Below are 16,973 nucleotides of genomic sequence, written 5' to 3'. Positions count from 1 at the left end.
TATTAAAAGCTGAATAAAAGGTTGTCTGCTCCTAAAATAGATACAAATTGGGAATTAGGAATTTTTCATGTTATATGAAAACTTAAGAAAGTGTGTGGTTGTCCAAGATTGCTGGACTGTAATCTCAAGGAACACAGAAACCATATCTGTGTTGAGCCCCATTCCCCTCTTGTGCCCAATGCCAGGTCTAGGTACTAGGCACTCAAAAATAATTGTAAGTTAATGAATGAAAAGGCATCTTGCAATTTTGTACATGAGTGAGACAAATATATCTTATTGTTTTACATGCAACTCTGACATAAATGAGTTAGATGGCATCCACTTCTGTTCTTACCTTTAAGGTATAAATATAAGTTCATCCTTTGAATTAATAGTCCTTGCTGTTTTAATTTTGTATCATCTTTTAACCTTGATTTACATATTTGTAAGGCTGTTTGCTTTTACATCCAAACTGGATAAAGTTCACAAGACCACAAATTGATTATTTTAAGCCCAAGAAAATCATGTATGACAAATTATCTGATAAACAAAATACTATAAAATAAAATAAACATTTTTGAGTTGACTGCTATTACACATTATCCGTGGAAACAATTCTCATGGGACATTAAAACATGTTTGACTTTTTAAAAATATATTAAAGAAATGATTTAGAACTGAAGTACCTTTTACATTAGCATTAAATTCACCATTCAAGACTGAAAGGGTTAACTTCTAGTAAGGGAAAAACAAAACATACAGGGAGGCAGTTATAGAACTTTCACAAGAGGTTGGAAAGGGAGCCACCATAGAGTCTGGACAAAACTTTTAGTAATAGAGCCATCCATTCACCTAGCCTAGGAGATACTTATGGGTTACCCATCTGTGTGTCAGGCAATGGGGGGATATTAACATAATATATATCATATATATATATGACATATAATATATGATATATAATATATATCATAACATAATGTATAAACTATAAAGGGATAAGTCTTGAAAGAGAAATTTTGAGATGACCAAAAGCCACGACTCTCTCTAAGCTTGGGGCAATCACGAGCTACATGTCAGAGCCACATTTCAAAATGCTTTCTAGAAATATTGAATAGACAACATAAGTACCCCCAATTCCTACTCCCATGTCTATGGCAGACGTCAATATATGATGATGCTACTTTTCTAGTTGAGTCTAGAAGGAGACCTCAGCCTCTTTTAAAATTTTATTTCAGGCAACCATTACCATTTGATCGAAGTTGCCCTGCAAAGTAAAACTTCTATTTCATCCTAGACAACTGATTGCCCTAGCTCCACTGAGAAAACTCGGTAATTTACAATCTGGTTAGCTCTTTGAAAGGGAGATACAACCAAGATAAAACTTATAAACCTTGGAGACTGAATGGGTACCAGGAGAAGAGAACAGGAGGCACAAGAATGATTGGGTTATCCAACCTGGATTATTGGGAAGATGTTGATTCCATTAAAATAAAATAACCATAGAACAGACCGACTCTTCAGGAGTAGCCGGTAGATGTATACCCTACAAGTTTGAAGTTACTAGAAGATATCTAAATGAAGACGGAGATATTTACCCAAACTTGTGTTTCTTTCCAAATCTGAACCATTTCAACTTTTTATCTTATTAGTAGACATTGTCATTCATTCAGCTGTCTAAGCCAGAAACCTTCTTGACACTTCTCTCTTCCCCATCTGTCATAGCTGATCCATCATAAAGTCCTATCCGTTTTATTTTCTGTACTTTTTAAAAAAATTTTTTAATGTTTATTTTTGAGAGAGAGAGAGAGACAGAGTGGGGGCGGGGGGAGGGGCAGTGAGAGAGGGAGACACAGAATCTGAAGCAGGTTGCAGTCCCTGAGCTGTCAGCACAAACCGGATGGGGGGCTTGAACCCATGAGCAGTGAGATCATGACCTGAGCCAAAGTCGGACGCCCAACCGACTGAGCCACCCAGGCACCTCTTCTGTACATTTTCCAATCCATGTTCTTTATACCATTTCTACTACTAGGTATTGTGCAAGACGTACTTTACACACACACATACACACACACACACACATCTCTTTGTTGTTTATTTGAAATTCAAATGTAACTGGACATCCTATATTTTTATTTGCTAATTCTGGTCCAAAATAATCTAATTCAAAAGAAGCAAAATAGATGTTCAGACTCCAAACACTGTGCTCTGGACTGGACTCTGGGATGGACTGTTAATTCTGTCAGTGTATAATATTAAGAATCTAGAGACAAATGTACATTTATTTGACCTGCATAGCACATTGCATATTTAGATGGCTTTAAAAAAAATCAGTTGAGCAAGGTCAAATCACAAGAGTATTCTGTGAGGTACAGATGAAGTACGTAGCAGAAAAAACAAAATGTTTTCTCTGGTTTGACATTAGCTGACTCCTCTTCTAAAACTTTGATAACAATATCATTCCCCTAGGAAAGTTGAAGTGCTGAAATTCTTCACATATTTTGCAAATGTATGTGTTACTGAAAAGCTGAAACCCAGCCAATAGGAGAGATATCGTCAGGCTCCCTCAGAGCCTAGCAGAATACTATGTCGTGCGTGACCTGTTTTTGAAACGGGATATTGTGAAAAACAGCAGAACACCTTTTCTGGCTTCTTTTCTATTAACTGCTCACACTTGACATATCCCTTAGGTGATCTCATTAGCTCCCATCGCGGCAGAAATCTACATGCTTAGCGGGGGATTGTAGTTTCAGCCCAATAGAAGCAACTCTAGCTGAGGATATTAGCGGGCTCACGTATTTTACAAAGAGCTCAGAGAGACAGGCCAGGCTCCACACCCATTCACATTGTGAAGGCTGTTCTAGAAAAGACACCACTGTTGCCACCACTTAACAACCAGGTCTCAGCTCCCACAACTGCCTCAGCTTGCACCAATGACGACTGGGGACTGGCCAAGCTCTGCCACTGGTGCCATTTAGATCTGGATGCCTCCACCGCCGTCCTTGCCAGAAGATGGATTCCACACACAACTACTTTCTCACGGCACATCCTGGCCGTTTTGAGTGCATGGCTCTGAGTCCCGGCAGCAAGAAAGACTGGGGGCTTGAATTCTGGCTTCTACCATGGGGAAGCTCAACTCATAATTTAGAAAACTTTCCAAATATGCAGCAAGGGTATCTGAAAGATGTTGAGCAGCAACCAAGGTGAAAAATGTTCTCTACTCTTTTCAGCAACAAACTGTGTTTTATAAACATCCTACTCAATGGAACAGAACGATGAAGACAGGCCTTCTAGTCAGATGCACTAGGGATCCAGTTCCGGCTTTATCTCTTACTAACTGGAAGGCCCAACACACCAGCCTCTCTGAGGTGCCGTCTTCTCCTCTGTGAGGTAAACACACTAAAACCATGCACCTCATAGATGACGGGAGGGATGAAATGAGGAAAGGGAACATGTTTGGTGGTGAAGTTTTCACCCCCACAGGACAAGGTCCTCTCCTCATTATGAATATTGTGAATACAGATCATTCTTTTGAATGTCTTTTAGTTCCAACCAACTTGAGGATTTTAAAAAAGAATCTGAGTTTTTCTGTAGTGTATTCTTGTTCACATAGGAATATTTTTCCTAGTGAAAAGGTGTGGAGACATTCCTTTCCCTCAAGAAACTTTTCTTCTCGTATTTGTGTGATGGCATTTCAAGAAAATATTAGACATTAAAGAAAAGAAGACAACTGGAGATAGAAGAACACCTCAAAGTTCACCCGTGTAGAGACAGCCACTGTTAATGGTGCCATGTATTTGTCTGTTGGGAAATATTTTTTATCAGCCATGGGAATCCCAGATTCACAGACTGGAAGCATCCATAATGACAATGACCATGTAGTTTGAGTCCTCAGTTCCCAGTGGCCGCTGCCAGGCCGCAGGCCTTATGCTTCTGGCTACCTTCATCCGTGTTTCCTCCAGCCTCACGTTGGAGGGGAAAGGTCACGTGAAACTTTTGTTGCCCGGCCACGAGTTTTATTTATTAAGTTCGTGTCAGGAGGCTTCAAGTTCTATGTGTTGGCCTCGTGTTTCTGAACAGGGGAAGCAGAGAACTCTGGGAAATATTAATCGTCTCCGTGGGAGTCTTTGAAAGAGTAAGAGGGTAAGAAAATTACTCTTTTATTGTGAGGTTTGCCAAATGATCTCTGAGAAGCTGTGATATCATTCATAGGCTGTGCCAAGCTGGATGGAAACTGCTCATCTTGGCAGACATCTAGAGCGAGCGTGTAATTCCTCGGGGTTGGGACGGGCCTTTATCAGAAATAGTTCCATAGGCAGTATTTACATAACTGTGGTGGAGTGTGAGAATAAACACAGCTGTGGCATTGCCCTAAATATTTCTATTCAGCAGGGAATTAAAAGAGAACTTTATCGCTGAACTACAGATAAACACAATTCATCAAGCAGTGGTCAGTTCAACTGGGGAACAAAATAGGAGTTATAAAAGACCAGGCTGCTGAAAATAGCTCCAATCAGCCATCCTGACTTTATTGCTCCTTCACTCCCTCCCTCCCTCCTCTTGCCCGCTTCCAGAAATGTAGGACTCATCAGCTAGCAAGGAGGTTGTCCAGATTTTTTTTTCTTTTTTTTAGTGCCAGGAGGGAGGTAGAAGGCACTCTGATTTACTGACGATGGCCTACTGTGGCCCTGCATGCTTCTGCGTGTTTTATATATACCCCTCATTCCTTTCTCTTCCTGCATCTAGAATTGAATGTTGGTGGGGGGTAAGGTTTTTTTGTCTGGTTTTTTTTTTTTGGAGGGGGTGTTTTTTTTGTTTTTGTTTTTTGCCAAAGAGAAGACTTTTTAATGCCAATATGTGTTGAAGTGGAAGCATGATTGCCATAGTTCTAAGCGATCTGCGTCTTACAAATTACTTTAAGCATCTGTGTGTTTTACACATTAACGCAGTTCTCATTCAACTACGCGCAAGAAGATAGTTACATGGTGTGTTAGTTTTCTAGGACTGCCGTAACAAAGTGGGCACAAACTGGAAAACTTAAAACGACAGAAATTTATTCTCTCTCGGTTTTGGAGGCCAGAAGTGTGAAATCAAGGAGTTGGCAGGGCTGGTTCCCTCCAGAGGCTTTGAGGGAGAAACCATCCCACGCCTCTCTCCCAGCTTCCAGTAGTTGCCGATGTTTGGCATTCCTTGGCTGTGGATACATCCCTCCAATCTCTGTGTCCATCTTCATATTGCCTTCTTCTCTGTGTGTCTTTTCTGTCTCTTACAATGGCACCCCCTTGGATTTAGGACCCACTCTAATTCAGTGGGTAGTTAATGGGAAAAGGACGTCAGCACCAGCCTTACATGAATTACTTCCGCAAAGGTTATATTTCTAAATCAGTCACATTCTGAAGGTCTGGGTAGAAATGAATTTGCAGCAACATTATTCATCCTACTATACATGGTGAGCTTCTTGGGGACAGGGACCATGTACTCTCCATGCCTCTGTGGCCCCCAACACGTGCTAAGAAATTCTTGTATGAAGAAATCACCACATGTTTCCATGTCTATTTTGTAACTCAAGAGATTTACTAGGATTTACATGCCTGTCTCTTTATTTATGGTGCAGCTAGGAAAGAGAGAACTTGCTTATATGTGCCTGTATGTGCAGATAGTTCACAAGCATTGTATTCACTAATACAGTTCCTTTTCCCAGTTTCCGAGCCAACAAAAGAGTCTTAAAATGCCAAAAGCGTAAATGACAACTGCTAACATCAGGATTTACAAGTTCACGGAGCACTTTCACAATTACTATCTCATTTGATGCTCTAGTAACCTCTGACGGTTTTATTATAAGTATCTCCATTATAATCATCATTATCACTTCATCATCATTCTCATCATCACCACCACCACTCCTATTTTATAGGGGAGACTCAAGGCTCATTGAAATCATGTGATCTGTTTGTGGTCAGTGAATGAGTCAGGATTTTTAGTTGTATTTGACAACCCAACTCAAATTAAGCAGAAAGGGGAACATAGGAGAAAAGTACAAAGATACGCTGTGTGTCAGGTATGGCTGGATCCAGGACTCTCAGCTCTGCTTTCCTCAATGTTGGCTTTGTTTGCGGGCAGACCCTCCGATCCATGATGTTATTTGATCCCTTTGTATATATGATGAGGAAAAAACAAGAACAAAACCAAAAAAAACCCATCTCCTTAACAGTTATTCCTCCAGGAATCCTGGGCCTGAATCTCCATAACTTAAATTATATCACACCTACAACCCTCACACCATTGAGCCCCCAAACTAATAAAGCTGAGAACGGGGATGTAAAGCCTGGTGCCAGAAAGGGGAAATGGAGATTGGGCAGATGGAACCACAGATAGTCGTAAGAGAGTATAGTTCATAAATGACAGAACTTGGACTTGAGACAAGGTTGTGTTAACCTACAGGCCAATCTACCTGCTCTTCCTCCCCTCCCCCTTCGCTGCCATTCCAATACAGTGAGTACACAATGGATACGTGGAACAAAATTCAGAAGACAGAAAGTGAGACAGTGAAATCTCCTTTCCAGTCTTTTCCTCTTGTCACACTTTCCCTGCTCATTGAACCCACCTGGATACATTTCCCAGCACAGTCTCCACCTTTACAAGCATTTATATACACCATTTTTAAATCAGTGGCATGACACGAGTCTCACTGTTCTGCCCCGTGTTTTTGCACCTCCATTGTGTCATGTGGATTTGGTTCCCTGACTTTAATGACTTCAGCTACCCGGCCACCGTAGCATTTTCGCACACCTTAATTTTCCCACCCTTGAGTTTTTCCTGTTTTCCTTTTCTTTCTCTCCCACCCCCTCCTTCCCCTATTTTTACTTTATGTCTTCATATTTAGCTCCTGTGCATTTACAAATTGATGAAGTAGTTATTGGAGTTGAAATTGCTTTAAAAAAAATGGGTGTTATGAAATATTTGAAAGTGGTTCTTTTGGGGTATGCTGTCAGCAAAATATTCCAGAAAGGTAAAACAATTTCCCATCTCCTTTCATCCTCGTGGTTGCTGGTTAGTTTAGGTAGTTGAGAAAACACAGGGGGCATCAACAAACATTTGTAGCTCTAATGATGGCTGCAAATCTTAGCAACTTATGCTCTTAAACATGAGCCTGGTGTGGCTGTTTTGGGTAGAACAGAGGTAGATGGGATAATAGGGGATGTATTATCAGGTTTGCTCCAAATCATCCAAGATCTCGCAGAAGACTCATGCCGCTCTTCCCAAAGTTATCCTTTTTCCATTCCAGGATGTTAGAGATAGTCCTTGTATGACTTTTTCATTTTTCCTGGGACTAGACTTTCCTCCAAGTCCAAGTACTCTGAAAAAGAGTTGAACCAAAGCCCACCTGGGAAGACTCTTCCTGCCACATGGGGCCCCTACGTTTGGGAAGACTATTCATGGCAAACTAGACCTGATCAGACCAGCTTGGCATTTTGACATCTCACGCACACGTTCTCAGTTGGTCTTCCCAATAACATTAAGAGGCAAGTGCATTGAGCCATTTTACAGATAAGGAAATTGAGGCTTAGGGAAGTTAAGTAGCTTGCCTAGTGCCTCACAGCCAGCAGATTTTAGAGCCAGCCTGAACCCAAACTCTAGGTGCTTCACAGCTACTGTCCAGCACATGTACTTTATTTTTTTTATTTTATTTTATTTTTTAATATATGAAATTTACTGTCAAATTGGTTTCCATACAACACCCAGTGCTCATCCCAAAAGGTGCCCTCCTCAATACCCATCACCCACCCTGCCCTCCCTCCCACCCCCCATCAACCCTCAGTTTGTTCTCAGTTTTTAACAGTCTCTTATGCTTTGGCTCTCTCCCACTCTAACCTCTTTTTTTTTTTTTTCCTTCCCCTCCCCCATGGGTTTCTGTTACGTTTCTCAGGATCCACATAAGAGTGAAACCATACGGTATCTGTCTTTCTCTGTATGGCTTATTTCACTTAGCATCACACTCTCCAGTTCCATCCACGTTGCTACAAAAGGCCATATTTCATTCTTTCTCATTGCCACGTAGTATTCCATTGTGTATATAAACCACAATTTCTTTATCCATTCATCAGTTGATGGACATTTAGGCTCTTTCCATAATTTGGCTATTGTTGAGAGTGCTGCTATAAACATTGGGGTACAAGTGCCCCTATGCATCAGTACTCCTGTATCCCTTGGATAAATTCCTAGCAGTCCAGCACATGTACTTTAAATTGGTGGGAAAATGGGCTGCTGAAGGAACGTAGCCAGCCCAGGAATGGAACTTCTTTCTGTGTCCCTTCGTGCTCTAAAACATGCAGTGCATGGGGTCACATTTTGGCAAAATGAGCTTCAGTGACAAATTAGGCTAAAGGGCATGTATTTGAGGTTCATGCTAGTTAGATATAGATATAGATGATATAGATATAGATATAGATATAGATATAGATATAGATATAGATATAGATATAGATATAGATTAGATAGATATATTTACGACCCGGTCTCCACCCGGTGCTCTACATATAATAACAGAGGCTGGGTGGTAAAATAAATAGCAGTTCCTTCTTGCTGTCTGGGGGAAACCAGCTACCATGTCATGAAGATACTTAGTAGGGTCTGCAAAAGCCCATGTTGCAAGGAACTGAGGCCTCCTGCAGACAGCCAGACAGCCAGATGAGTGCACCATCCAAAAAGTGGAGCCCCAGTCAAGCCTTCAGATGCCAAAGCCACCGCTGACATCTTGACTGCAAATACACGAGAGCCCTTGAACCAGAGACACCCCACTAAGCCACTCTCAAATCCATGCACCTCAGAAACTGAAATAACAAACGTTTGGGGTTGTCAGCCACTTAATCACGAGGGCAGTTGTGACACAGCCGTGGACAGTTAATGCACTGCCCGGGAGCCCTCTGCTGTGCTGCCTTCTGATGACACTCAGTTCTGCAGAGGGCTTGAACTTGGGCTGAGAGAGGCCTGCCATGGTCCTTAATCCATATAATTTATGGAACATTTAAAGCATATACTCAGGCGTCAACCTCTGGAAATTCCTAGGTCTGGGATGGGGTCCAAGCATCTGTATTTAGTTAAATGATTCAAAACCAAAACCAAAACCTATTCAGGGGTGTCTGAAGAATATTTTCGATTGAGAGCTTTTTCTGCCCCCCCCCCTTTTTTTTTGGACTGTAAAAGGCCACAGGCCTATGGTGTCCTCTGTGTTCTTTCTTTGAGACTTTGAGGCTGCTTGGAGGAGTTCGATCCCCTTTTGGGGTGCCCTCCTCAGCCACTGGGAACCCTGGCAACCAACTAAGCTCAGGGCTTCTTACGAACCCATAGAGCAGCACTTCCTCAAACTTGAATTGCATCAGATATACCTGGAGGGTGATTCCTGAGCCCCACCCCCAGAATTCCTAACTCTGTGGCTCCAGGGTGGGAACTGAGAATTTGCTTTTCTAGTAAGTTCCCCCACTGCTGCTGCTGCTGCTGCTGGTCTGCCGCACTTTGAGAACCACCACGAGAAAAGCACAGGACCTGCTACTTTGCCCCAGAAATAGTCCAAGATCCTCCCTGTACTTCAGGCAACGACAACAATTGAAGACAAACAAAAACTCCTAGGTTTTGCCTGAGATAAAAGTAATCCACAGTGATAGATATCCGGATAGTGGTGATATTGGGGGAGGGGGGGAACAATAATTGGAAAGGGAGTACCTGTAATGTTCTGTTTCTTGATCTGAGTGGCGGTTACACAAAGGCATTCCCTCTACAAAGGTACTTTTGAGCCGTGCACTGCAATTTGTACACATTTCTGTCTACATTATACTTAAAAAGTTTACTTAAAAATTAATGATGATAAATGCTGTCAAAGCCTGGGGAAAACAGGCCTCCGCATCATTAGCCTGTACCTTTGTTTACAAGTCAGCTTTCCTCCGGGGGCATGCCGACAACCCAACAAAGAAGATATTCTTGGTTTCCTTTCTTTTTCGCTGGCATCATTTGTATATGTGTGTGTGATACCTGGGGAATGGCGGCTTCCCAAGCCATCATTTGTTTAAAAACAAATCCAGGTCTTCAAAAGGAAATACTGCAAATGAAATACTGGCAGGTTTTAAATTTCGAGAATAACAGATCATGTTGGAATAATTTGCAAAGCACATTGAGGGGCACGCTGGCTGGCTTAGTTGCTGGAGCATGCGACTCTTGATCTCAGGGTTTTGGGTTTGAGCCCCACATTGGGTGTAGAGATTATGTAGAAATAAAATCTTTAAGGGGCACCTGGGTAGCGCAGTCAGTCGAGTGTCTGACTCTTGATTTCCATTCAGGTCATGATCCCAGGGTCGTGGGATCAAGCCCGACATCAGGCTCCTCACTGACTGTGGAGCCTGCTTAAGATTCTCTCTCTTCCTCTACTCTCCTCCCTTGCTCACTCGCTCTCTCTATATGCAAAATTAAAAAAATAAAGTAAAAAATAAAATCTTTAAAATAAGGAAAAAACAAGCAAAAGTGCCTTGAACTCTCATTAATGCTTTCTGAGAACCCTGGTTGGTACTTGGTTATGTAACTATACTGAACAGTAAGAACTTTGGGCAAGATTTATCTCCCGTTTCTTTGAAAAGTGCCCAAGAGGCATGAGATTTTTTTTTTCTTCTGAGTGAGGACAAATGTCACCTAAAGAATTCCCTGTGTTATCACAGGAAACCTTTGGAGTCTTAGTGAAGAGTCTTGTTTTGCACATTTTTTACCAAAAAAAAAAAAAAAAAAAAAAAAAGCTAATTATTGCTAAAACTCCCCCAGAGACATTCCACTTTCTAAATCATTCCTTTTCTCTAAGTTTATGAGTAAAAAGGTCTACTCTCTCTAAAAGTTTGGTTTTGAATGTAAAGGAGGCCAGGTTGCATTAGGACTTATTTTCAGGTGATTTGCAAAATTGTTAGTTTGAAACTCAGGAACTAAGGGCATTATTGAGCATAAGAATAGACTCGAGACAGCTGTGGAAGACAAGGGTGCTCCCCTACTGAATGTTGTCCAGTCTTGAGGAGAGACACTGTAACGCAGTATCTAAATTCATGGGCTTTTGAGCCTAACCAACATAGGTTTGAATCCTAGAACCACTGTGTGGCCTTGAGTAAATTCTTCCTCTCTCTGAACAAACTTTAGTTTTTTTTTCTTCTGTTACATAGGATTAATAGTATCAGTCCTGGGAATATTAGGAGAAATATATTTATAAATAGTAAATATTTGGGGTGCCTGGGTGGCTCAGTCGGCTAAATGTTCTTCTCTTGGTTTGGGCTCAGGTCATGATCTCACAGTTTCATGAGTTCGAGCCCTGCCTCAGGCTCTGCACTGGCAGCGAGGAGCCTGCTTGGGATTCTCTCTTTCTCCCTGTCTCTCTGCACCCCCCCCCCCCCACTTACACTGTCTCTCTCTCTCTCTCTCAAAATGAATACACTTAAAAAATTAAAAAAATTAAAAATAGTAAATATTCAATGAATTGTAGTATAATAATGAAGGGACAAAATAATAAATGGGTCATTTTTATTCAGTTTGAGTTTCCCAATCCCTACATCTTTCTGATACGAACACGAATGTAAAAGTATTTATTTGCATGTATACATGAATGAATAAATGTGGGGTTTTTTTTCTTCCTATAATAAAAATTACCTGTCTTAAAGATTATAGGTGTGAAGGACAGGTTAATGGTTGCCAGAAATTTGGGATGGCAGTGGAGAGGGGAGCATTATAACAACCGGGGATAGCTGGAGGGAGGGCTTTTTGGTGATGGAATAGTCCTGTCCTCTCCTCTCCTCTCTCTGCTTTCTCTCCTTACCTTCTGTCTTTTCCTTCCTTCCTCTGATTTTCCTTTCTCTCCTTCCTTCCTTCCTTCCTTCCTTCCTTCCTTCTTTCCTTCCTTCCTTCCTTCCTTCCTTCCTTCCTTCCTTCCTTCTTTCTTTCTTTCTTTCCTTTCCTTTCCTTTCCTTTCCTTTCCTTTCCTTTCCTTTCCTTTCCTTTCCTTTCCTTCCTTCCTTCCTTCCTTCCTTCCTTCCTTCCTTCCTTCCTTCCTTCCCTGTTTGACTTTAAATAGAACAACTCTTAGTGCATCTCTCTGCCCAGTGTTACCCCTTCCTAGGCCAATTCACTTCTTCAATACACATGTCTAAGGGTAAGTAGTAGGCAAATGTGCCACAGACAGGATTCCTAACTAAGGAGTACAAAATTTGGTCATCTATGATTCTTCAATATTCACAATTAATACTGAGCAGTAGGATTAAGAGTGTGGCTAGATATTTCAGTATACTTCCTACAGGAGCAGCAAGGATGTGAGCATACTATTACAATCTTCTGTGGATTGAGAGGTAAAACAAATTAATATCAGCTCATAGTTTGGAAGTTTTGATATGATACTATTGATAAGCCAGTCAGCCGAATAACAGGAAATTTAAATAGCCTTAATTCAGTTGATGTCCCCAGGTTCTAGAACAATGCCTGGGCACTCAGTAGATGTTTGTGGTTGAACAAATGAGTGAAGGAATGAATGATGGGAGCATTAAGACAAACCATCTGAAACTGACAGAGTATAAAAGTAAAAGTAAAGAATTCATTCACCTTTTGTGGCCCAGACTTGACAAAGTATGATCTGCCAGGAAACATTCTAACCCTTCTCTCTTTGCTTCTCTAGGCAGCTTGAAATTCACTCTCCAGATGCTAAGCACACAGTGATTCTAAGGAGCAAGGACTCAGCCACTGCCCAGGCCTGGTTCAGTGCCATCCATTCCAATGTTAGTGACCTGCTGACCCAAGTGATTGCTGAGGTCAGAGAGCAACTGGGGAAAACAGGCATTGCTGGGAGCCGAGAGATCAGGCATCTGGGCTGGCTTGCAGATAAGGTAAGGAAAATGCTCCCCTGGTAATAGTCATTTTCCCCAGCGATTCCCCAGCACCTGTTGCAGCCATGAGGTCAGTTACCTCGTGCCACACGCTGGGTCCCTCATTCACAGGCCGCTCGGGTTTCTTGGCCATCTCCACCAGGTTTGCTTTTGTGTTCCACATGGGGGCTGTGTCTTCATCAGCTCTGGTTCCCCCAGATATAGTCCAATACATTGCAGATTGCAGGTGGCCACAGATTGTTGAATGGATGAATGAGTTAAGCGAGCGGATGGGTATTGACTCTCACACATAGGAAGGTTGGGGAAAATAAACTCAAAATGGAGCTTTTGCCTTCTGAGGTAAGGAAGTTGCAAGTGTTGCTTTAAAAGGGGGGTTTCTGGGGGCATCTGGGTGGCTCAGTCAGTTGGGGGTCCGGCTTCAACTCAGGTCATGATCTCACAGCTCGTGAGTTCGAGCCCCGCGTCAGGCTCTGTGCTGACAGCTTGGAGCCAGGAGCCTGCCTCGGATTCTGTGTCTCCGTTTTTCTCTCTGCCCCTCCCTGGCTCGTGCTCTGTCTCTCAAAAATAAATAAAAATTTAAAAAAAGGCGGGGGGGGGGGGGGGAAGGTTCTGTGTGTTTTCATGACCTGCTTATTAACACAGATAGATACATTTACTAATAATAGCAAGGAGTCCCTAGCAACTACCAGCAACTCTTTTGACATATTATTTTATATTTTATCTGTATTCTTAAGTCAGCAGGCCCTAAATGCCATCATTTGTGGGCACCGATGTTGTGCAAGGCATGGCGCTAGGCAGGAGTAGAGGGAAGTGTATAAGGATGAATGAAGATTTAACCTTTGTTCTTGGGGAGGACAGCTACGGTGGGAAGGACCTGGGGTCATGTTAACACTGTTCACTCTGATTTCTTTTCCCAAGTTACATGATATGTTGAAAATAGTAAAACTCACTTTGCGACAATCTCCTGGGAATTAACCCTTCTCTTCATTTCAAAGGATTGAGCCTTTGCCATTATCCCTATACCTGATTGCTGTCCCTTGAACTTGACCTTGAGTGCTCGGGAACACTGGGCTTTTGGAATAGTCTGACCTCCCAGTGACTCACATTGTCATAGGAGGTAAATGGGAATAATGATTGTTGCAATAAACAGCCTTCCTGCCAGTGAACCGTGTCATCTGAGAAGGTCCAGTCAAACAGCACTTGAAAATAATACTTGAGCACAGCATTCGGCTGTTTTCCACCATTGTTCTTTGTTTGCACCAGTTCATGCCTGAGTCTGAGCCACAGAATTCAACACAGAGTGGGTTGTTTGATTTGGTGTCGTCCCATCTCTCACAGATTCCAGAGGATGAAAGGGGCAATGCAGGTGGTGGTAGCCCCCAGGGCATGATAAACAAAACCCACAGGTAGCTTCTGGAAACCTTATGGGCTGGGGTTCTCAGTGAAAACAATACTGCAAATCTGGATGACATCGTTTTAGAAGTCACAGTCTCTAACACTCTTTACTTTTTCCTTTCTCCAAATGTGTGGGGGAATCTTCCCATAGCAAGCAACAGAAAGCTCAACTCAGTTGAGCAAAAAAGTGGTGTACCACTTTTTTTAAAATTTTTTTTATTTTTTATTTTTTATTTTTTACCACTTTTGCAAAACTACGGTGTCCAAGGATCAACTTCAGGCATGGTGGGATCCAGGGATCCAAATAATGATATTCGACCTGCTTCTCCATCTTTTTGCACCCTGCCCACTTCATTGGTTTACACTTAGGCAAGCCCTCGACCTTGGCCCAACAGTTCCAGGCTTGTGATGTCCCTTACAGGTACCTGTCTCACTGAATAAAGACCTCTTTGCCCCCCACAGAAGATTGGAACCGAGATTCCTGAGATTAAGCCTAATTGACCTGACTCAGATCAGATGTTCAGCCCTGGGTTGTACTGAGATCAGCCTCATCCAAGTCATGTGCACTGAGAGATGGGGACAGGCGGTTCTCTAATGCAAAGTCTGGCTGCTGTGCTAGGAGGAGTTGAATGGGTTGTGGAGAAGCCAGAGCAACAGACGTTCACTCTAGAAGGAGAAGATGAGGTTGAAAGACGTCCTCCCTTGGTTAGGGGTCTGGGTAGACTGGCAGATATTCTGCAGGTTTCAGGGTCCTGGCGGGAGGTGGAAGGCAAACCTAAAAGTGATGGTTGCAAAGGATTTAAGGCAGCAGTAATTTGAAAGGTGTGGCCAAGGTAAGGGAAACCAAGAAGAGATGGAGAAGTACTCCAGAGGCACCAATGGCACGAGGCCACTACCATCCCTTAATCTGCGATAACAAGGAAAAGGAGCGGTTCCCTGAAACTAGCGGAACTTGCAGCTCTAGAAAAGGGCCACCACCAAGAGCTGAGGCCTTTGAGAGGGAAGCACATCCGTACAAGTCCTGCCCGCTGATCTGCCAGTGTCTCCCATTGGCTGAGGCTGACTGGAAGCCAGAGGCAAGGGAGCCCCACTGATGCACTCCGACAAGGTCTGTCTCCCAAGGCACAAGCAGGGTGGAAAAGGGTAGAGACTGGACCCGGAGGGGCAAAGAGAGCTGTCCAGCCTACACATCTCTCCACCTTCCAAGTAACTGAGATGCTGTCCCCTCCTGGAGCTTCTTTTTTCCATCTCTTTCAACACGAACTTCACTACCATTTGGATGGTTGGAAAACATAATTGTGTCGTTATCAATGATGTTGAAAGTTTTTCCAAAGATTCCATTTTCTCACTTAAAAGTTGTCTGCTTATCCCAGATTATCAGTAGACACATTATTAGGCATTCCCATGGAGCAGTAATAAAGGCTCCTAAAAAGCTCTTTTTGTTTTCAGAATAGTATTGTTCTTATCATATAATTTCAGATAACCATTACAGATGTTTCTTCAAATTGCGTTGTGTGCTGTGTTCCTAAGAACAGTAATGACTTACCATGGACAATTATCAGAAGCAAGAATGTCTTTTATTGCCTTTAGCTTCAAAACTTTTCAAAGATTACCATGGATCAAGTCCTAGGGAAAAAAAATCCAAGCCGGAATCCTTTCTGATTAAATATTTAATACTGAATCCTAGTGTGGAGGCATACAAACGGTTTTCAGCAAAATGTTACAATGAATGGCAAATCCTTAATACTGTGGCCTTCTTATATTATCACAAATATCAGAGAATTCACTTGGTATTTGTAAAGATATAAAGTGTGATCCTATATATATTCAGCTGTACTTTACCTTAAATTGATGTCCTTTGTCTTTTCCTATACTGTTAATCTTTAATTTTGTGATTAATGATGGCAGCTCTGGGACAAGATTTGTACATTTTAATTTAATTTCAAGTTTTTAGAACTGCATTTACCTGAACTAAAATAATACAGAACAACAACAACTTCCCTTTAAAAGATTTTTTTTATGTTTATTTATTTTTGAGAGACAGAGACAGACAGACAGAGACCTGAGCTGAAGTCAGATACTTAATTGACTCATCCACCCAAGCACCCCAGCAGCTTCCCTTTTAAAATCCTCTCTGTGTTAATCCTAAAACCTCCTCTGTACTACACAGGAGGAAAACTTTGTATTAATATTATCATTCCCTGTGATATGGTCTGAGCACTGGAAGAATGACTCCCACAAAATGGCTAGTTCTTGAGGCAATGGAGAGAGTTGAGTGCACTCCAAGAGAAGAGGATGCATATGGGGGAAAAAAGTGGTAATGGATTAATGCAACTTGTAGAGAGGACACGCCAGAGACTGGTCTAAAGGGAGGTGAGGGTTCATCCAGGAGGAAGCTGACAAGCAAATCTGATACCTTGGATGGCACCCCCTTATGGAAGATCTTGAAAGCTGGGCAGATAAGTTGACTTTGATTTGGTGGGTAGTATTGTATATGTATCTTCATATACAATATCAGAGAGCAGGGACGCAGAAGTAATTGCTAGGGACTGAGTGTTTATGTCCCCCCAAATCCATATGTTGGAGGCTGGGCCTTCGGGAGGTAATTAGGCTTAGATGAGGTCAGAGCATAGAGTGCCATGATGGGATTGGTGCTTTTTCAGGGGATGAAGAGAGAGACCAGAGCCCTCTCTCTCTACCATGTGAGGG

General features: G+C 42.2%; 1 protein-coding gene across 3 annotated transcripts in view; it reads left to right on the top strand.

The window, feature by feature from the left end:
- The window catches only part of SNTB1 (syntrophin beta 1), a 242,729-nt gene that overhangs the window by 136,775 nt on the left and 88,981 nt on the right, over positions 1 to 16,973 (top strand). For all 3 annotated transcript variants that reach the window (XM_058698939.1, XM_058698937.1, XM_058698938.1), the window contains one exon: positions 12,662 to 12,869. In XM_058698939.1, coding sequence (XP_058554922.1) covers positions 12,662 to 12,869 — 208 coding nt within the window. The remainder of the gene's footprint in view (positions 1 to 12,661; positions 12,870 to 16,973) is intronic.

The sequence above is a fragment of the Neofelis nebulosa genome, chromosome 14 (genome assembly GCF_028018385.1).
Source record: "Neofelis nebulosa isolate mNeoNeb1 chromosome 14, mNeoNeb1.pri, whole genome shotgun sequence".
Taxonomy (NCBI): domain Eukaryota; kingdom Metazoa; phylum Chordata; class Mammalia; order Carnivora; family Felidae; genus Neofelis; species Neofelis nebulosa.
This window is presented reverse-complemented; position numbering and strand designations above follow the sequence as displayed.